General features: G+C 42.2%; 1 protein-coding gene across 5 annotated transcripts in view; it reads right to left on the reverse strand.

Moving 5' to 3' along the window:
- Positions 1-2,132: 2,132 nt before the first annotated feature.
- LOC106585761 (DNA repair protein XRCC4) overlaps positions 2,133-22,476 on the reverse strand; it is an 89,706-nt gene continuing 69,362 nt past the window's right edge. For 4 of the 5 annotated variants that reach the window (XM_045706641.2, XM_014172343.3, XM_014172345.3 and 1 more), the window contains 4 exons: positions 11,274-11,423; positions 10,254-10,366; positions 5,383-5,527; positions 2,133-2,427 (listed from right to left, as the gene is read on the reverse strand). In XM_045706641.2, coding sequence (XP_045562597.1) covers positions 5,391-5,527; positions 10,254-10,366; positions 11,274-11,423 — 400 coding nt within the window. In that variant the 3' untranslated portion in view covers positions 2,133-2,427; positions 5,383-5,390. The remainder of the gene's footprint in view (positions 2,428-5,382; positions 5,528-10,253; positions 10,367-11,273; positions 11,424-22,476) is intronic. The other variant, XM_045706644.2, reaches the window with a different exon arrangement.

Genomic DNA, 22,476 nt, shown 5'->3' on the forward strand with positions numbered 1-22,476 from the left:
AAATCTGCATCCTGTAGCACTAATTCCAAAAAGTTTTGGGACACTGTAAAATCCATGGAGAACAAGAGCACCTCCTCCCAGCTGCCCACTGCACTGAGGCTAGGTAACACGGTCACCACCGATAAATCCATGACAATCGAAAATTTCAACAAGCATTTCTCAACGACTGGCCATGCCTTCCTCCTGGCTACTCCAACCCTGGCCAACAGCTCCCCCCCAGCTACTCGCCCAAGCCTCCCCAGCTTCTCCTTCACCCAAATCCAGATAGCAGATGTTCTGAAAGAGCTGCAAAACCTGGACCCGTACAAATCAGCCGGGCTAGACAATCTGGACCCTCTCTTTCTAAAACTATCCGCCGCCATTGTTGCAACCCCTATTACCTGTTCAACCTCTCTTTCGTATTGTCCGAGATCTCTAAAGATTGGAGAGCTGCCGCGGTCATCCCCCTCTTCAAAGGGGGTGACACCCTAGATCCAAACTGTTACAGACCTATTTCCATCCTGCCCTGCCTATCTAAAGTCTTCGAAAGCCAAGTTAATAAACAGATCACTGACCATTTCGAATCCCACTGTACCTTCGCTGTACAATCCGGTTTCCGAGCCAGTCACGGGTGCACCTCAGCCACGCTCAAGGTACTAAACAAAATCATTCTTATCGCAGACTCAATAGCATTAATTTTCTAATGACTGCCTCGCCTGGTTCACCAACTACTTTGCAGACAAAGTTCAATGTGTCAAATCGGAGGGCATGTTGTCCGGACCTCTGGCAGTATCTAGGGGGGTACCACAGGGTTCAATTCTCTGGCCGACTCTTTTCTCTGTATATATCAATGATGTCGCTCTTGCTGCGGGTGACTCCCTGATCCACCTCTACGCAGACGACTCCATTCTGTATACTTCTGGCCCTTCCTTGGACACTGTTCTAACAAACCTCCAAACGAGCTTCAATGCCATACAACACTCCTTCCGTGGCCTCCAACTGCTCTTAAACGCTAGTAAAACCAAATGCATGCTTTTCAATCGTTCGCTGCCCACACCTGCCCGCCCGGCTAGCATCACCACCCTGGACGATTCTGACCTAGAATATGTGGACAACTACAAATACCTAGGTGTCTGGTTAGACTGTAAACTCTCCTTCCAGACTCATATTAAACATATCCAATCCAAAATCAAATCTAGAATCGGATTTCTATTTCGCAACAAAGCCTCCTTCACTCACGCCGCCAAACTTACCCTAGTAAAACTGACTATCCTACTGATCCTCGACTTCGGCGATGTCATCTACAAAATAGCTTCCATTACTCTACTCAGCAAACTGGATGCAGTCTATCACAGTGCCATCCATTTTGTTACCAAATCACCTTATACCACCCACCACTGCGACCTGTATGCTCTAGTCGGCTGGCCCTCGCTACATATTCGTCGCCAGACCCACTAGCTCCAGGTCATCTATAAATCTATGCTAGGTAAAGCTCCACCTTATCTCAGTTCACTGGTCACGATAACAACACCCACCCGTAGCACATGTTCCAGCAGGTATATCTCACTGATCATCCCCAAAGCCAACACCTCATTTGGCCGCCTTTCCTTCCAAATCTCTGCTGCCAGTGACTGGAACGAATTGCAAAAATCACTGAAGTTGGAGACTATTTCCCTCACCAACTTTAAACATCAGCTACCTGAGCTGCTAACCGATCGCTGCAGCTGTACATAGTCCATCTGTAAATTGCCCACCCAATCTACCTACCTCATCCCCATACTGTTTTTATTTTATTTACTTTTCTGCTCTTTTGCACACCAGTATTTCTATTTGCACATCATCATATGCTCATTTATCACTCCAGTGTTAATCTGCTAAATTGTAATTATTCGCTCCTATGGCCTATTTATTGCCTACCTCCTCATGCCTTTTGCACACACTGTATATAGACTTTCTTTTTTTTCTACTGTGTCATTGACTTGTTTATTGTGTTATTGGCTTGTTTATTGTTTACTCCATGTGTAACTCTGTGTTGTTGTCTGTGTCACACTGCTTTGCTTTATCTTGGCCAGGTCGCAGTTGTAAATGAGAACTTGTTCTCAACTTGCCTACCTGGTTAAATAAAGGTGAAAAAAAGGGAGACCACGTGGAGATAAAGAATAACAAAATATATTTATTAACTGAAGTAAACTAAATACAATTAAAAATGGTGTGTGTAGTCAGTAATCAGTAGTGTAAGTGAGTGTTTGCGTGCATAAATGTGATAATGAGGGGTGTTGAAAGGTGCCAAAGCAAACAAACAAAATGGCCACAACAAAAATATATCAGTGTCTGCATGGAGTGAGTCTCCTCAATAAATGGGGAAGAGGTGTATTCATCCCGGGACACACCCGAGCCCAGGTGTGTCCCATTTTGCTGACGACCCTCCCGGCTCCGCCCACCGACATCCTATTAAGGAAAACAAGAGCAAAAATAAATAATTTGGCAGACAGAGAGGAAGGGTCGTCACATACTGGTGAAACTGTTCTCGCAATGCCTCTTTGTGTATGTGGAGGAATGGCCTCGCCACCCACTGGATGCTCATAACAATTTTAGAGGATGTGGAAAGATTAACGAGATCAAGCATAATTCTGTCGAAATGACTCAGTATGTTGAGCATTTGAAAGATGCATAGATTAGCTTCAGGCACATATTGACCGGGCTACACAAACAACCATGAAACGTTTTAGGATTAGGCCAAAACTTTCTGTCTCTGCAAAGAAATACCAGCAGACCTACATCTAGTTTTTGTATGTATTTTTTATCTCAACCTTGAAAGACCCTTCGCTGATAATTATTATTATTAGTAGTAGTATTTATTACATGAATAGCAATATCAAGTTCTTGCCGAAATAACTTTTAAGCCTGATTGATGCACAAAAAGATACTCTTTGTTTGATGTAGGCATCGAATCGGGATGCCAGTGGCTGACTGGTTAACCACCCTTTATAAATTAGTCGGTTAAGCCTATCAGTTTAATGGTTCATTTGCACTATTTATGGATGTTTGCATAAGGTAAATTGTATTAGTGAACATTGCAGGACACTGTGAAAGCTGAAAATAGTTTTGAACACCACAAGGGGTCACAAAGGTGTAATAAGTAAGATACGGCGCAAGAGGACAGGTGAAGGGGTCTGAAGAAAGTTTAAAGTTACACTACAGCTGTTTTTATCTGAATATCAAATCATTTCAGGGAAACAATTAAGTACCTTACTGTGATTGTTGTCAATTAAAATGGTAAAAAATAAACAAAAATAGCATCTTAGCAAAAAGAGCAATTTCTCAAGCAAGAATATTGCTAGGACTGATAGTGTGTAAATATAAAACATAGAGAAATCAGGTTTTCTACTGCAGTGGGCCTTTAAGGTTCTGTAAAATTATTGAGGTGGCCAAGCTGCTAGTTTTGACTATGATTAAATACCTCGAATAGATATTCATTCAGGCTTTATATGCATGATATTAGTATGAGTATTCAGGGGTGATTGTGTAGACCTGAACTTTTTGGCATGGATAACTGGTTTTCAAACCTGGGCACTCACTTACAGTTGAAGTCCGAAGTTTACATACAACTTAGCCAAATACATTTAAACTCAGTTTTTCGCAAATCCTGATATTTAATTCTAGTAAAAATTCCCTGTTTTAGGTCAGTTAGGATCACCACGTTATTTTAAGAATGTGAAATGTCAGAATAATAGTAGAGATAATTATTTATTTCAGTTTTTATTTCTTTTATCACATTCCCAGTGGGTCAGAAGTTTACATACACTCAATTAGTATTTGGTACTATTGACTTTAAATTGTTCAACTTGGGTCAAATGTTTCGGGTAGCCTTCCACAAGCTTCCCACAATAAGTTGGGTGAATTTTGGCCTATTCCTCCTGACAGAGCTGGTGTAACTGAGTCAGGTTTGTAGGCCACCATGCTTGCACACGCTTTTTCAGTTCTGCCGACACATTTTCTATATGATGAGGTCAGGGCTTTGTGATGGCCACTCCAATACCTTGACTTTGTTGTCCTTTAGCCATTTTGTCACAACTTTGGAAGTATGCTTGGGGTCATTGTCCATTTGGAAGACCCATTTGAGACCAAGATTTAACTTCCTGACTGATGTCTTGAGATGTTGCTTCAATATATCCACATCATTTTCCTCCTCATGATGCCATCTATTTTGTGAAGTGCACCAGTCCCTCCTGCAGCAAAGCACACCCACAACATGATGCTGCCACCCCCGTGCTTCACGGTTGGGATGGTGCTCTTCGGCTTGCAAGCCTCCCCCTTTTCCCTCCAAACATTACAATGGTCATTATGGCCAAACAGTTCTATTTTTGTTTCATCCGACCAGAGGACATTTCTCCAAAAAGTACGGTCTTTGTCCCCATGTGCAGTTGCAAACCATAGTCTGGCATTTTTTATGGCGGTTTTGGAGCAGTGGCTTCTTCCTTGCTGAGCGGCCTTTCAGGTTATGTCAATATAGGACTCGTTTTACTGTGGATATAGATACTTTGTACCTGTTTCCTCCAGCATCTTCACAAGGTCCTTTGCTGTTGTTCTGGGATTGATTTGCACTTTTAGCACCAAAGTACGTTCATCTCTAGGAGACAGAACGCATCTCCTTCCTGAGCGGTATGACGGCTGCGTGGTCCCATGGTGTTTATACTTGCGCACTATTGTTTGTACAGATGAACGTGGTACCTTCAGGTGTTTGGAAATTGCTCCCAAGGATGAACTAGACTTGTGGAGGTCTAAAAAAAAAGATCTGAGGTCTTGGCTGATTTCTTTAGATTTTCCCATGATGTCAAGCAAAGAGGCACTGAGTTTGAAGGTAGGCCTTGAAGTACATCCACAGGTACACCTCCAATTGATTCAAATGATGTCAATTAGCCTATCAGAAGCTTCTAAAGCCATCACATTATTTTCTGGAATTTTCCAAGCTGTTTAAAGGCACAGTCAACTTAGCGTATGTAAACTTCTGACCCACTGGAATTGTGATACAGTGAATTATAAGTGAAATAATCTGTCTGTAAACAATTGTTGGAAAAATTACTTTTGTCATGCACAAAGTAGGTCCTAACTGACTTGCCAAAACTCTAGTTTGTTAACAAGAAATTTGTGGAGTGGTTGAAAAACAAGTTTTAATGACTCCAACCTTAGTGTATGTAAACTTAGGACTTCAACTGTACCTAAGTATCATACATATTGATACATGTATGATGTCAATGACGTCAAAATCATAATAATATTAATTCAATATAATGTTGACATATGACATTTTGACAATAATAATGGCGGTAGGGAGGTCAATGAATAGGATCATTCTGATGTTGACAACTACCATATTAGGGCTTCATTGGCTGCTGCACTAACCTGTGAGTTTACTTCTGGTCTGGAGAGGGCTTCTTGACCTTTGACTCTGGGCTCTGGTGGTAACAGAGCCCATGCTTGCGGCTGGGCAACACATCTTTGCTGTCACGCACAGCGTCCTCCATAGAGCTCATCTGGCTTGAAATGTCTGGGTGACAAACACACACACACAAATTACATGCAAGACACCCTCTCAAAGCTGTTGGTGGTGTCAGTAGTCAGAGGTGATGTATTTACTTTAAGTCAGTTTGGCTGTAAAGTGATTAAGGGGGGCATTAACATGTAATTTGATAGAAGGGCCATTCAGGGCCACATTCTTTGATAAGCTCATTCATTCACAATGCCAGAAAACACACCAAGGTTATGAAAAGGTTTATGAAATGTCTATAAAAAAGGCGATTGTACGAAACCAGATTACACCTACGTATGCAACTGCCCCTTGAGGTTTAATTCACATGTATCAAATGACTGTGTCTAAGGTCCTATTATCCTAACCCTAACATGCTGACCAAACCGGACGCGCACATCCGTCCGTGTGCGCACTTTGATTTTGTTCACCCACACCAGAAGCGATCAGGACACGCAGGTTGAAATATCAAAACAAACTCTGAACCAATTATATTAATTTGGGGACAAGTCAAAAAGCATTGAACATTTATGGCAATTTAGCTTGCTAGCTTGCTGTTGCTAGCTAATTTGTCCTGGTATTTAAACATTGGGTTGTTATTTTACCTGAAATGCACAAGGTCCACTACTACGACAATTAATCCACAGATAAAACAGTAAACCAAATTTGTTTCTCGTCATCTCTCCTCCTTCCTTAAGGCTTATTTTTCTTCTTTGGAGTTGGCAACAAACTTTACAACATTACTACAACCTACCGGAATGTGGACCTAAGTTCATCTTTCAATCACCCACGTGTGTCACGTCCTGACCAGTAAAAGGGGTTATTGGTTATTGTAGTTTGGTTAGGGCGTGGCAGGGGGTGTTTTTCTGTGTGTTTTGGGGTTTTGGGCATTCTATGTTCTATTTTCTATGTTTTGTATTTCGTTGTTTTGGCCTGGTATGGCTCTCAATCAGGGACAGCTGTACTTCGTTGTCGCTGATTGGGAGCCATACTTAGGTAGCCCTTTTTCCCACCTGTCCTTGTGGGTAGTTAACTTTGTTTGTGGCACTTTGCCCTGTAAGCTTCACGGTCGTTTTGTATTGTTTATTGGTTTTGCTGGCGACATTCAATAAAGAGGAAAACGTACGCTCACCACGCTGCAACTTGGTCTACTTCATCCGACGATCGTGACAATGTGGGTATATGCTCCTAAAACCCTGTGAGGAGATGGCACATTGGTATATGCTCCTAAAACCAAAGAAGAGCACGTTGAGCGTCACAAATAGAACCAATTTCTATTTTAGCACCTGGCCATGCAGACGCTTGCTGACGGCCACGAGCAGTGTGGGTGCAATGATTGAATAACATCTATGTGCAAATTTATTTAGCAACGCTCGCGAACGGGATGCGAGCGGTGTGGTCAGCATGTAATTCTTTACTCCAACCAGGGTCCTAACCGTAATCCTTTACTCCAACCCGGGTCCTAACCCTAATTCTTTACTCCAACCTGGGTCCTAAACCAAATTCACTTGCCTGTCCTACTGTCTCCTTTGTAGAGTAAATGGGGGACATTTTTGGGAGGATGACCTCAGAAAATCTCTTGACCCCTGATGACCTCTACAGACATCCACTGACTAAAGATCTCACATTCCACACAAGCCCACGCATACACTGATAAACCATAAACCAACACATTGAAGAAAAACACAGACACACACCTAGCCATAGTCCTCTAAACCCTGTTACGGTTTCATGCTGAGACAGGGAACTGCCAGTGTCGTGATGAGTGATGGTCAGAAATGATTTAGGTCAACTGATCTCAAGGAGAGTGACTGGCCACGGTTGATGAACTGAGATGCTGAAAACCTCCCCATGTTGTAACCACTCTGTTTCCACTCTGTTTCCACCTTTAAACCTTTTCCCCCTTCATCCATAGGAGAGCAGGGGTGATAATGTAGAGCCTAATTTAATGTAGCCTACATACATTATAGAATATACAAGGGGGTCATCTGGGGATGCCGTAGATTTAAAGGTATGTCATAGTCTAAAGGATAACCCCTCATCATCCCCACTTCCCTCTCTGCTCTCTCTACCCTCCTCACACTCCTACCCTCCTTCCCTCCCTACCCTTCCCTCTCTCAACCCTGACACTCCCTCCTTCGTTTCCACTCCATAGGTCTTTGGGTCCTAAATGTACTTCCTGTAGGAGTGTGTCATAGAGTCACATGTAGACATTTACAGAGCACAGACAAAATGACAGGAAAATTATAGGCTAGATTTCCTTTTTCCCTGACACTTGTCTGTCTGTCATCCTACTCTCTCTTATCAGGCCATAATCAAGAGGAAAACATAAACCAGGACACTCACAGAGGGACATGGGTTAACTAGGGTCAAAACAGCCACATGGGTTTACTCTGGTCTGGTCATGTTCACAGACAAACACAAAAACACAGAAGAAGCTGGCATGCAGACACATATGGCGACAGATTTTCATTTGAATATTCTAAAATCAGCATAAAGAAAATAGGCAGTTTCCCTCCAGTGGTGTTTCCACGAAATGGACTTGTTGCTGAGAAAAATCAGTGTGTGATTACAAAGTACACACAAAATTGTATTTTTTATGTGGTGAATAATAATGTAAAGTTTAATGTGTTTCCATCGCAATTTCAACTTTACAGATAATTTTGTATGTTTTGTCCCAAAAACTGTTGTGTTAAATAGCAAATGTACCTACTCTGGTTTTGGCACATGCACTCAGGACAACGGCTCGCAGATACAGTGCGGGGAGGCTAGTCTGCATGATGAGATTATTATGGATAGGAGCGAGAATATTACAGTTTTTAAAACGGCAGTCAAGCATTGAGTACATTTTTTACATTTTTTTTTTTTTTTTTTTACATTTTAGTCATTTAGCAGACGCTCTTATCCAGAGCGACTTACAAATTGGTGCATTCACCTATAATATCCAGTGGAACAACCACTTTACAATAGTGCATCTAAATCTTTTAAGGGGGGGGTTAGAAGGATTACTTTATCCTATCCCAGGTATTCCTTGAAGAGGTGGGGTTTCAGGTGTCACCAAAATAAGACCCTCAATATTTATTGGAAAGGAGTACCAAGCTTATCATCGGGCACTTTCATCACACTGTGAAGTTCATTGTAACTTATTTAATCTGTAGCCTAATAAACTGCATGGTTTCCCAAATTGTAGTGGGAGGACCACACACCATATCATCGCGTTGACTCCAAGTTTGATACGATATGATGGTTATTATAATCCGTATTTGCGCATAAAGGCATTTCCACCACCATTTGTAGCAAAATGTACTTTACCGACACAAAACGATCCCACCATGTCAAATGAACAAATTACCTGTAAGACTTTACTTGCAAGAAAACAGTGGATGCTTTATAAACACACAAACACTGCATGAGCCCGTCTGAGAATATATAGTCAGTTTGAGAATATTGAACAGTGCTAACACACACACACACACACACACACACACACACACACACACAGGATAGACCGATCCATTGGACAGAGCCACCACAACTAATCCCGATGCTACAGTACAGATGAGAGAACCATGACTGTGTTGCGTTTCAAAACCGCCTGCTCCATCCCTCTGCTGGGTTTGGACCAGACACAAGGAGGCCTCGGTTCCCCCAGTACAGTAGAGACAGGGGGGTGGCTCTCTCTGACGCAGACAGGGGACCACCTCGCAGGCGGACGTGCTGAACCCCTTGGAAGCAGAGAGGACTACACACGGTGGGTTTATGACTCACTGGTGAAAGCTTTCCAGGCATCCAATACCCCAGGCAATGGCGTTTCAATCTAAACCGCTGTTCAAACATCAGTGCTGTTGCCATGTGGAGTTTATGGAGCAGTAAAAATGAACATGGATAAACTTGGGAGCTCGCAGACATGGACTGGGAGAGCCTGACCTATATGTCGTCATGGTAATTCATATCACGACCTATGACATCATGAGCAGTAAAGGGAATGGGCGAAAAATGAAACCCAGTTGAACTCCCCACCCAAACTGTTGCTTGTGCTCGTGGTGCTGGAGTGGACCAATAAGAGTGTTGGTCACACTACTGTAACTTAATAGAGCACACATGAATCAGATTCTACCACAGGTAGAAGCTGCTATGTCAGTGTTCCAGAACTGCACAGTGATCTAGAAAGCTATAGGTGAACCCTGTGGTTAAGAATGCTTCTTGGCAACTCTGTGGGTGTCGGCTAAGGCAAAATGACACTTCCACAGACCAATGGGGTGCTTGATTGATTGACACACAATGTCCTTTTATAGTCATACTCCAAATTCCAAATGGACTCCTAGACCCAATCCCCTATACCTTTGTGGAGATCTGAAAGGATAGGATAGGTACATTCAATATGGTAAAAGCATCTCCTTGTCTTCTGATGGGCTAGGTGAGATTTTAACAATATTTCTTAAACCTATTCAACCCTTTCCACTAAAAAACACAAGTGCATTTATTTGTGAATTGGCATGTGCCATGCTGCATCTTGGGGGAACCAATGGAAGTGGGAACCAATGGAAGAACACCTATGGAAAAAAAGCTAACGTAATGATAGAGTGCCACATAATCAACATCAACAGTGTGTTTTAGGGAAATTCATTAGTCAAGCCTTGTCATGGTGTCCAAATTACAATGAGTTTCAGTATTTGGCTGCTGTATTCATGGTGGAAAAAAATCGGAATATCAGAATAGAAACACACACACACACAAACACACACACCTCTGATGAGCACGGTGGGTGCCTGAGATGGGTGGAAGCTCTGAGGCAGGTCCTCCTCCTCCTCCTCCTTAATGCTGTCGCCAGCCTTGGATTTGACAGTTACCCCAGTTACCCTACAGAGAGACAGAGTGAGGGAGAAGAGACAAAGAGAGAGAGAGGGATCACTCACTGAGGCATCACACTTTATTTGGGGACATCATTGACATCTCTCTCAATAATTAGACATTTTTTGACATCTGTTTAACTTTTTCTGACATTAGCAATCGATTAAAATGTAATTAAAAATCTCAACAGATTTTCCTGGTTACACAAGCAACTAAATTAAGTCAAATTCAATCCAAGACCATGAGGGACAGCAAGACAGCCAAGCACAAGCAACTAATTGATGTGTAAAATCTACTATTCCGATAGTATCCCATGTAGAGCTTTCAATGTAGTATGGACTGAAGAGAGATATAAAAGTTATTAGCCACTGTCTGCTCAGTTACACACACACATACAGAGACAGAGACACACACACACACACACACACACACACACACACACACACCACACACACACACACACACACACACACACACACACACACACACACACACACACACACACACACACACACACACACACACACACACACACACACACACACACACACACACACAGAGCTCTGGGTTGGCCTGAGCCACTTGGGCATCTAACTAACTTCAACAGTAGGGTGGCTGTCTTTCCACTTTGGGTTGACTATGGCTACAGCTCACTCAGAGGCATGATGAAATATATATAACGTCCATCATTGTAGGTTTTTGTCCGTCAAAAGTACAACTCAAGTCAACTACTTTCAGACAAGTTAGTCCCTCAAAAGACACCGATTGTACGTTTTCTTTTTTTATAGGACAATCATCATGCGGCGGCCTATGTCAGAAACTGACAAGCTGGTAAAGAGACAGGGGTGCCGGGGACATGAAGACAGACAAAACAAAGAACCCGACGGTGTGTTGGAATATGCAGTTGTTGTCCAACCGGTGATTCTCCTGATCCAGCTGCTGTTGGACGTGTCTGATGGTGTCCTGCAGGGCCCTGATCTTGGCCTTCTTCTCATTGAGCAGCATGATGAAACGAGAGAACAGGTCTCCCTCCATCGTCTCCATCTCCTGGACATGCTTCTCCAGACTGGGGATCATAGGTGGTATCATCACATTAGTGGTGTGTGTGTGTACGCACGCACACTATTAATGCCACAATGTCAGAGAGAGAGAGAGAGAGAGAGAGAGAGAGAGAGAGAGACTGGAATATACAAGGTCTGAGGTCATCTGCTTTTTGCCTGAAGAGCAGGAGCCAAGACTTCACCAAAGAAATCAGAAAAGGAGACATTGCCAATACTTATTTTACACATGTCGAAAGATGCATGATATGAAAAAAATGTAGTCTATTTCAGAAGAACAGAATAGCATACTCTGAGTTGTCCTTATGTTAGGTCCTGATCTGGCTATGCCAAATGGCTACGGGCTACACTAGTTCATTTAGCAGACAGGATTTGCTTAGAATTCCGTGACATTATTTTATTTGATAGTATGAAGAATACAATTGAATAAAGCTGAATAAAATATAAAAGCATATTTTCTCCAAACGATTTGAGGGTGTGCGCAAATGCTGCTATTCTGTGTTTTAATTTATTTAACCTTTATTTGAGCGGTTAACAAAGAAATCGGTACTCCTATATGCTTAATTTAGAGTTATTAATGTAACTTTAGTTATTCTACAAACATTGGGCTATATGTTTAGATTGTTTTACATTGTAAGGCTGCGTGATGCAACAATAATCATGATTTGAAAAAAGTAGCTTGAAAGGCATTAGCTCTGTTTTTTTTTGTGCAGGCTGTACACACTTGCACAGGTGCTCTCATTCACAATTTGACAAGCACTTGATAATGCCTCGAATTTCACGGTGGCATCCACTTTGTGTGGCAGTAATGCACCCTAAAAAAATCCAGCCCGGTGTGCTGTGTCGTGCCCTTCTCCCTGAGTGCTGCTAGCTCCGAAGCACCTCTCACTCACATGGCTTTCCCTCACGTGATCGGGTCTTTCTCACAGGCTAAAAGTGAAAACAGACACATCAGGGACGCAACTGTCCCTGGCCTTATCCAATTCTGAGGTGCAAATTGAAGATATTCATCAGCCAACAAGATGAGTAGACCTAACAAACAGCAAAAGCACTAGCCTATGTCAATCTACTATTCCTCATAGTACAAAAGTTGACCTATTCTATTCTGTGCAATAAATAAATATTCCAAACATAGTCTGGGACAGTTGTGGGATGTGATAGATCCCTAATGAATATAATCACTAGCATCAGCAAACCTTTATTACGCAATGTGGCTGACGCAACAGATCAGAATGTTTAGCTGTTGATAAACGATTAGGCTATTTCTTCACATTATAAGCACAGCAATGCGCACATAGCAGTAGGCTATACGTGCAAATGTTCCATTAGTGGGAAAACACCATTATCAAAAGTGACCGCAAATGCGATTATGCATAGAATGCTTTTATTATAAAGGTGCATTTTTATGGTGAAAATGTTCATCTACAAAGTTGAAACTCATGCGCTACTTATGTATGTCAGTTAGGCTCTACACTTCTTGTAAAGCGGATGAATGTGCTTAATTTTAAGAAGTTATTTGGCCTATATAGGCCTATGGGCTAGGCTACATGAGGTGTTCAACTATGATGCAAAAAAAAAAAAAACGCAAAAAAAGGCATTGTCCAATAATCTAGAGGGCGAGATCAGAGAATTCATGCAATCCGCCTTGAGACTTTCTATAGAGACTGTAAACAAGGTGGCTTTCCACCGAGTACACAGACTTGGAGCTAGGAACGACAAGACCAAGGGTTCCCCAACCGATCATTGCAAAATTTGAACACTACCAACAAAAGGAGTTGATCAAAAGCAGGGGAAGGGAGCTTAAAGGGACCAAAGTTCGTTCTCAATGACCAATTTCCAAGGGAGATAAACAAACGTCGCAAGAAACTGTATCCAAAATCAAATAAATCAAATTTATTTGTCACATACACATGGTTAGCAGATGTTAATGCAAGTGTAGCGAAATGCTTGTGCTTCTAGTTCTGACCATGCAGTAATATCTAACAAGTAATATAACCTAACAATTCCACAACAACTACCTTATACACACAAGTGTAAAGGAATGAATACGAATATGTACATAAAAATATATAAATGAGTGATGGTCGAACGGCATAGGCAAGATGCAGTAGATGGTAAGAGTACAGTATATACATATGAGATAAGAAATGTAGGGTATGAAACATATAAAGCGGCACTGTTTAAAGTGGCTAGTGATACATTACATCAAGATGGCAAGATGCATTAGATGGTATAGAGTACAGTATATACATATGAGATGAGTAATGTAGGGTATGAAAACATTATATGAAGTGGCATTGTTTAAAGTGGCTAGTGATACATTACACCAAGATGGCAAGATGCAGTAGATGGTATAGTATACAGTATATACATATGAGATGAGTAATGTAGGGTATGAAAACATTATATAAAGTGGCATTGTTTAAAGTGGCTAGTGATACATTTAATTACATCAAGATGGCAAGATGCAGTAGATGGTATAGCGTACAGTATATACATATGAGATGAGTAATGTATGGTATGTAAACATTATATAAAGTGGCTATTGATAAATTGATTACATCAATTTTTCCTTTATTAAAGTGGCTGGAGTTGAGTCAGTATTTTGGCAGCAGCCACTCAATGTTAGTGATGGCTGTTTAACAGTCTGATGGCCTTGAGATAGAAGCTGTTTTTCAGTCTCTCGGTCCCCGCTTTGATGCATCTGTACTGACCTCGCCTTCTGGATGATAGCGGGGTGAACAGGCAGTAGGCTCGGGTGGTTGTTGTCCTTAATGATCTTTTTGGCCTTCCTGTGACATCGGGTGGTGTAGGTGTCCTGGAGGGCAGGTAGTTTGCACCCAGTGATGCGTTGTGCAGACCTCACTACCCTCTGGAGAGCCTTACGGTTATGGGCGGAGCAGCTGCCGTACCAGGCGGTGATACAGCCCGACAGGATGCTCTCGATTGTGCATCTGTAAAAGTTTGTGAGTGTTTTTGGTGACAAGCCGCATTTCTTCAGCCTCCTGAGGTTGAAGAGGCGCTGCTGCGCCTTCTTCACCACAATGTCTGTGTTTGGTGGACCATTTCAGTTTGTCCGTGATGTGTACGCCGAGGAACTTAAAACTCTCCACCCTCTCCACTACTGTCTCGTCAATGTAGATAGGGGGCTGCTCTGCTGTTTCCTGAAGTTCACGATCATCTCCTTTGTTTTGTTGACATTGAGTGAAAGGTTATTTTCCTGACACCACACTCCGGGCCCTTACCTCCTCCCTGTAGGCTGTCTCGTCATTGTTGATAATCAAGCTTACCACTGTAGTGTCGTCTGCAAACTTGATGATTGAGTTGGAAGCGTGCATGGCCACGCAGTCATGGGTGACCAGGGAGTACAGGACAGGGCTGAGAACGCACCCTTGTGGGGCCACAGTGTTGAGGATCAGTGGGGTGGAAATGTTGTTCCCTACCTTCACCACCTGAGGGCGGCCCCAGAAAGTCCAGGACCAGGTTGCACAGGGCAGGGCCGAGACCCAGGGTCTTGAGCTTGATGACGAGTTTGGAGGGTATTATGGTGTTAAATGCTGAGCTGTAGTCAATGCACAGGTGATATGGTCATGGATATGGAGGTGATATGATCCTTGACTAGTCTCTCAAAGCACTTCATGATGACAGAAGTGAGTGCAATGGGGCGATAGTCATTTAGTTCAGTTACTTTAGCTTTCTTGGGGACAGGAACAATGGTGGCCATCTTGAAGCATGTAAGGACACGACTGGGATAAGGATTGGTTGAATATGTCCGTAAACACACCAGCCAACTGGTCTGTGCATGCTCTGAGGGCGCGGCTAGGGATGCCGTCTGGGCCGGCAGCCCTGCGAGGGTTAACACGTTTAAATGTTTTACTCACGTTGGCCACGGTGAAGGAGAGCCCACAGGTTTTAGTAGCGGGCCGTGTCAGTGGCACTGTATTGTGAGCAAAGAAGTTGTTTAATTTGACTGGTAGTCTGGTAAGACGTCGGTGTCCGCGACGGGCTGGTTTTCTTTTTGTAATCTGTGATTGACTGTAGACCCTGCCACATTCACCTCGTGTTTGAGCCGTTGAACTGCGACTCAACTTTGTCTCTATACTGACGCTTTGCTTGTTTGATTGCCTTGCGGAGGGACTAGCTGCACTGTTTGTATTCGGTCATGTTTCCGGTCACCTTGTCATGAGTAAAAGCGGTGGTTAGCGCTTTCAGTTTCGCACAAATGCTGCCATCAATCCATGGTTTTTGGTTAGGGAAGGTTTTAATGGTCACAGAGGGAACGACATCTCCGATGCACTTCCTAATAAACTCGCTTACTGAGTCAGCGTAAACGTCAATGTTATTGTCTGTGGCTATCCCGAACATATCCCAGTCCACGTGTTCAAAGCAATCTTGAATCGTGGAATCCGATTGGTCAGACCAGCATTGTATTGACCTGAGCACGGGTGTTTCTTGTTTTAGTTTCTGTCTATAGGCTGGGAGCAACAAAATGGAGTCATGGTCAGATTTTCCGAAGGCAGGGCGGGGGAGGGCTTTGTATGCATCGCGGAAGATCGAGTAGCAATGATCCAGAAAGCTACCAGCTCTTGTCGCGCATTCGATATGCTGATAAAATTTAGGAAGTATAGTTCTTAGGTTAGCTTTGTTAAAATCCCCAGCTACAATAAATGCAGCCTCAGGATGTATGGTTTCCAGTTTACATAGAGTCCAGTGAAGTTCTTTCAGGGCCAACGAGGGATCTGCTTGGTGGGGGGGATATACATGGCTGTGACTATAATCGAAGAGAATTCTCTTGGAAGATAATGCGGTCGGCATTTGATTGTAAGGAATTCTATGTTGGGTGAACAAAAGGACTTAAGTTCCTGTATGTTGTTGTGATTACACCATGAGTCGTTAATCATAAAGCATACACCCCACCCTTCTTCTTACCAGAGAGATGTTTGTTTCTGTCGGCGCGATACGTGAAGAAACCGGGTGGCTGAACCGACTCTGACAACATATCCCGAGTGAGCCACGTTTCCGTGAAACAGAGAATGTTACAATCTCTGATGTCTCTCTGGAAGGCAACTCGTGCCCTAATTTCATCCACCTTGTTATCTAGAGATTGGACATTGGTGAGTAATATGCTCGGAAGCGGTGGATGGTGTGCTCGCCTTCTGAGTCTGACCAGTAGGCCGCTCCGTCTGCCTCTCCTGCGGCGACCACGTTGTTTTGGGTCGGCCTCTGGGATAAGATCGCATGTCCAGGGTGGAGGTCTGAACAAAGGATCCACTTCGGGAAAGATGTATTCCTGGTCGTAATGATGGTAAATTGACATCGCTTTTATATCCAATAGTTCTTCCCGGCTGTATGTAATAACACTTGAGATTTTCTGGGCTAACAATATAAGAAATAATACATAAAAAACAAATAACTGCATAGTTCTCTAAGGACCTGAAGCGAGGTGACCATCTCTGTCGGCGCCATCTTGCTGATCAATTACTATTATACTAATACTCTAAGTAAAAGTATTTATCTTCAACTCGCAATCTGTGGTTTCTATTCGATTAGATAGATTGAAATTGTACGTTAAACATCATAGCATAGTTGAAAGATATATGTTGCGCAGAATTCCGAAGAGGGTGGCCAGCAGAGATAGGTGGGATGGGCTGAGGGAAGCAGAGGGTTGGGATGTGGAATTGGAGACAAGTGGGATGGGAGTTGTTGTGCGGGAGATAGAATGATGGTCAAAGATAAAATAAAAAAATAAAGTCAATGACACTAAGGGGCAGTGTTTTTTACAGCTAATGACGGTTTGCTTGAGACTGATACCGTGCAGGTGCTTGTACACATGCATATACACACACTCTCATTCAAATACACACATACACGGACACACACACTTAATAGTGCTAGACATGCACTCAAACATATGCAGTTGGCATTAGTGTTATGATTTTAGTTGTCCTTGATGTCCTTTGTCTTAGTTTTTTTCTTGCATTGTTGTTTGCTGCTTTCTTTTGTATTTTTCTTTTTTCTCTTTAGTTCATTTTCTTGGTTGTTGGTGCATTGGGGGTTATTGGGTGTGGGGAATGGAATTAATTGTATTTGGGTTTTTTTTGTTGTTTTTTTTTCTTCTTGGGGGGGATTGTGGGAGGGTTCTCGGATTGTTGAGGGACAGCTATTGGGGAACTGTGGGGGGATCTTGGAGGGTTCGGGTCCCCGTGTTTTTGGCCTGGTGGGAGATCTGTCGATGTGCCCTTGGGCAGGGCATTGACCCTGGATGCTTCGGTGTGTCGTTCTGAATGGGAGTCTGTTGGATGACTGGTGTGGTGTAGTTGTTGAGCGGCTTCACTGCAAGTATATTGTATGTTTTGGATATTTAAAAAAAAGGGGGAAAAAATAAATAAAATAAATAAAGGGCGCTTTTCCCGTGGTTCATTTTCATGACAGCCAGGTAGGCTATACTCCTGTTGTAAAGATAAGCAACGTGCTTAATATTAGAAATGTTGAGAAATAAAAATATAGTAGGTCTAGCCTATATAAAGCTGATGGGATCCTCCTCTTTTTAACCTGTTAGGGCTAGGGGGCAGTATTGACACAGCCGGATAAAAAACGTACCCGATTTAATCTGGTTACTACTCCTGCCCAGTATCTAGAATATGCATATAATTATAAAAAACACCCTAAAGTTTCTAAAACTGTTTGAATGGTGTCTGTGAGTATAACAGAACTCATATGGCAGGCCAAAACCTGAGAAGATTCCATGCAGGAAGTGGCCTGTCTGACAAATTGTGTTTCATCTTGGCTCTTTTTATTGAAGACTGAGGATCTTTGCAATAACGTGACACTTCCTACGGCTCCCATAGGCTCTCAGAGCCCGGGAAAAAGCTGAACGATATCGAGGCAGGCTCTGGCTGAAACACATTATCGCTTTTGGCAAGTGGCCGATCAGAGTACTATGGGCTTAGGCGCGTGCCCGAGTTGACCGAATGCTTTATTTTCTTTCGTCTGTTTACCTAAACGCAGATTCCCGGTCGGAATATTATCGCTTTTTTATGAGAAAAATGGCCTAAAAATTGATTTTAAACAGCGGTTGACATGCTTCGAAGTACGGTAATGGAATATTTCGATTTTTTTTGTCACGAATTGCGCCATGCTCGTCACCCTTATTTACCCTTTCGGATAGTGTCTTGAACGCACGAACAAAACGCCGCTGTTTGGATATAACTATGGATTATTTTGAACCAAACCAACATTTGTTATTGAAGTAGAAGTCCTGGGAGTGCATTCTGACGAAGACAGCAAAGGTAATAACATTTTTCTTATAGTAAATCTGACTTTGATGAGTGATAAACTTGCTGGGTGTCTAAATAGCTAGCCCTGTGATGCCGGGCTATCTACTGAGAATATTGCAAAATGTGCTTTCACCGAAAAGCTATTTTAAAATCGGACATAGAGTGCATGGAGGAGTTCTGTATCTATAATTCTTAAAATAATTGTTATGCTTTTTGTGAACGTTTATCGTGAGTAATTTAGTAAATTCACCGGCAGTGTTCGGTGGGAATGCTAGTCACATGCTAGTCACATGCTAATGTAAAAAGCTGGTTTTTGATATAAATATGAACTTGATTGAACAAAACATGCATGTATTGTATAACATAATGTCCTAGGGTTGTCATCTGATGAAGATCATCAAAGGTTAGTGCTGCATTTAGCTGTGGTTTGGGTTTATGTGACATTATATGCTAGCTTGAAAAATGGGTGTCTGATTATTTCTGGCTGGGTACTCTGCTGACATAATCAAATGTTTTGCTTTCGTTGTAAAGCCTTTTTGAAATCGGACAGTGTGGTTAGATTAACGAGAGTCTTATCTTTAAAATGGTGTAAAATAGTCATATGTTTGAAAAATTGAAGTTTTTGCATTTTTGAGGAATTTGAATAACGCGCCACGGGATTACACTGGCTGTTGAGTAGGTGGGACGCAAGCGTCCCACCTAGCCCATAGAGGTTAATATCGGCCATCACTCTGTTTTCTCTCGCAATTGCATAGCCTACAGAAATGTTGCCCAACATGAGCTCAATTGGCTCTCATGAAGTGTTTTATTAGATTTAACGATTACATTTGCATTGTTGTCAGAGTGATTAGAGGGACAATAGAGTACCAGGCAGTTAGCAAGTTTGGTTGGCTACTAATGACCATCAGCAGCATCAGAGCTTGGAGAAGCCTAATCACCGTGACTAAAAGGTCAGGTGGAATTTGACTGCCTTCATGACTCACAACTCGTGATCGCCGGTGTGGTGGTAATATGGTCACTGCAACAGCCCTACCCAGGGACATGTACTAGTTCATGGGGACCTAAATGCCATAACTGGACAAGACCCTGACACCCTCAGCACACAGGGGGACAATCACCTACCTGGAGGTGACATCATTCCCTCCCAAATATGCCCCCCTAGACAACTAGGTCAAAACAACCAACAAAAATGGGTCACAACTCTTGCAATTCTGTCACACACTGGGTCTGTACATAGACAATGGTAGACTTCGAGGGGACTCCTATGGTAAGTACACCTACAGCTCAACCCTAGGCAGTAGTACTGTAGACTACTTTATCACCGACCTCAACCCAGAGTCTCTCAGAGCGTTCACAGTCAGCCAACTAACACCGCTATCTGATTTATACCACAGCAAAATCACAATCTACTTGAACAGAGCAACCATGAGTTATCGAAGCCGAACAAACTGGGTAGTGTAGTGTAGAAACCTCCCAAAAAACTATTGGCCAACAACAAATTGGCCAACAATCCAATCCCTCCTAGACAACTTCCAGGACAAAATGTTTAGGAAGCCTGAACATAATATTTGACCTAACAGCTAACATATTGTTAATCAAGCAATTATTTTTTTATTAGTCACATACACAGCATTGCAGATGTAATTGCAGGGTACAATGAAATGTGTATGTTCTGAGCACCAACATTGCAGGTCAAAAATAGAAGTGAAAGAAACAATAATAACCCCCCCAAAAAATATATTATTATTATATGTCCATGGGGGGGCTGGGCAGGGTAAATTACATCTCAAGGATGATCAGTTGAAATTGGATGCACCTGAGCTCAATTTGGAGTGACATAGCAAAGAGGTGTGAATACTTATGTAAAATAGTTATTTCTGTATTCAATAAATTAGTAAAATATCAAAAAACATGCTGTTTTCTCATTCTCATTAGGGCTTGTGTGTAATCCACTCAGTAACACAACAAAATGTGGAATAAGTCAAGGGATATGAATACTTTCTGAAGGCACTGTATGTGGTCTGTCGTACGATATTTACTGTAGGTAAGAAACCAATTTGACATTTGCTCAGGACATTGTTTTCACTGAGGAAATGTTGGAGTCTGCTGTTGATGATACTGCAGAGGATTTTTCCGAGCTTACTGTTGATGCATATTCCACGGTAGTTATTGTGGTCAAATTTAGCTCTACTTTTGTGAATTTGGATGATCAGGCCTTGGTTCCAAATATTGGGGAAGATGCCAGTCCTGAGGATAATGTTGAAGACTAAGAATAGCCAATTTGAATTTGTGGTCTGTATATTTTATTATTTAGTTTAGTATACCATCAAATCCACAGGCCTTTTTGGGTTGGAGGGTCTGTATTTGTCCTGTAGCTCATCCAATGTAATTGGAGAATCTAGCGGGTTCTAGTAGTCTTTAAATATCTTATTCTAAGTTCGGCAAATGATCATGCACTGTATATGTGTTTGCGCTTGGTTCTTTGTTATATGGTCAAAAAGGTTGGAGAAGTGGTTTATTGCAAAAATGTCTAAAAACATGTTCTCACTTTGCCATTATGGGTTATTGGGTGTAGATGAGTGAAAAAAAAGCTGTAACACAACAAAATGTGGAATAAGTCAAGGGGTATGAATACTTTCTGAAGGCACTGTATACACCCTACACACCCCAATTGACAAACAAACCAAACCAAAAGCAAAGTCTTCTCATGCTAAGCTGATTTCAAAAAAGCTTTTGACTCAATTTGGCATGACGGTCTGCTATACTAATTGTTGGAAAGCTGTGTTGAGTGGAAAACATACACTATTATAAAATGAATGTACACAAACAAGTGTGCAGTTAAAATTGTCAATAAACACACAGATTTCTTTCCTCAGGGCCGTGGGGTGAGACAAGGATGCACCTTGAGCCCCACCCTCTTCAATATATATATTAATGAATTCTCGAGGGCACTAAAACAGTCTGCAGCACCCGGCCTCACCTTACTAGACTCTGAAGTCAAATGTTTAGTGTTTGCAGATGATCTGCTTCTGTCCCCAACCAAGGAGGGCCTCCAGCAGTGATCATCAACAAGATTCAGCCGAGGGGGGTAATTGTTTTCTTGAGCGTATGGTCAAGGGGCCGGAACATTATTACAAATAATTTGTAGACTAACAATTGACCGCAAGAAGCCCAAACAGATATATTTGACTAAAACGTAATCATTTCAAACCTTGCTTACATTTGTATACGATCACATATATCCCTCTTTTATGCGTGGCAATACTTTGGAACAGATTTCCGAAATTAAATCATTTGGAGCTGATTTGCTGGTGTTTTTAACACTATTTTATGTCCAACATTTGTATTTTTTTTTGGGGGGGGCAAATAAACTTGGGGGGCCAAATTTGATCCACGGGCCGCCAGTTGGGGAACTTTGGCCTACAGCATCACCTAGATCTTCTGCACATATTCTGTCAGACTTGGGCCCTGACAGTAAATCTCACTAAGACCAAAATAAAGGTGTTCCAAAAAATGTCCAGTTGACAAAAAATGTCCAGTTGCCATTCTATCTAGAAACTTTTGCCCTAGAGCACACAAATAATTATACCTATCTCGGCCTAAACATCAACACCACAGGTAACTTCCACAAGGCTGTGAACGATCTAAGAGACAAGGAAAGAAGGGCTTTTTATGCCATCAAAAGGAACATAAAACTCAATCTCCCAATTAGGATCTGACTAAAAATACTTGAATCAGTTATAGAACCCAGGGCTCTACAGTGCGAGTATTTCACTCGCATTTG

Source organism: Salmo salar, chromosome 24 (assembly GCF_965601325.2).
Source record: "Salmo salar chromosome 24, fSalSal1, whole genome shotgun sequence".
NCBI classification, from domain to species: Eukaryota; Metazoa; Chordata; class Actinopteri; order Salmoniformes; family Salmonidae; genus Salmo; species Salmo salar.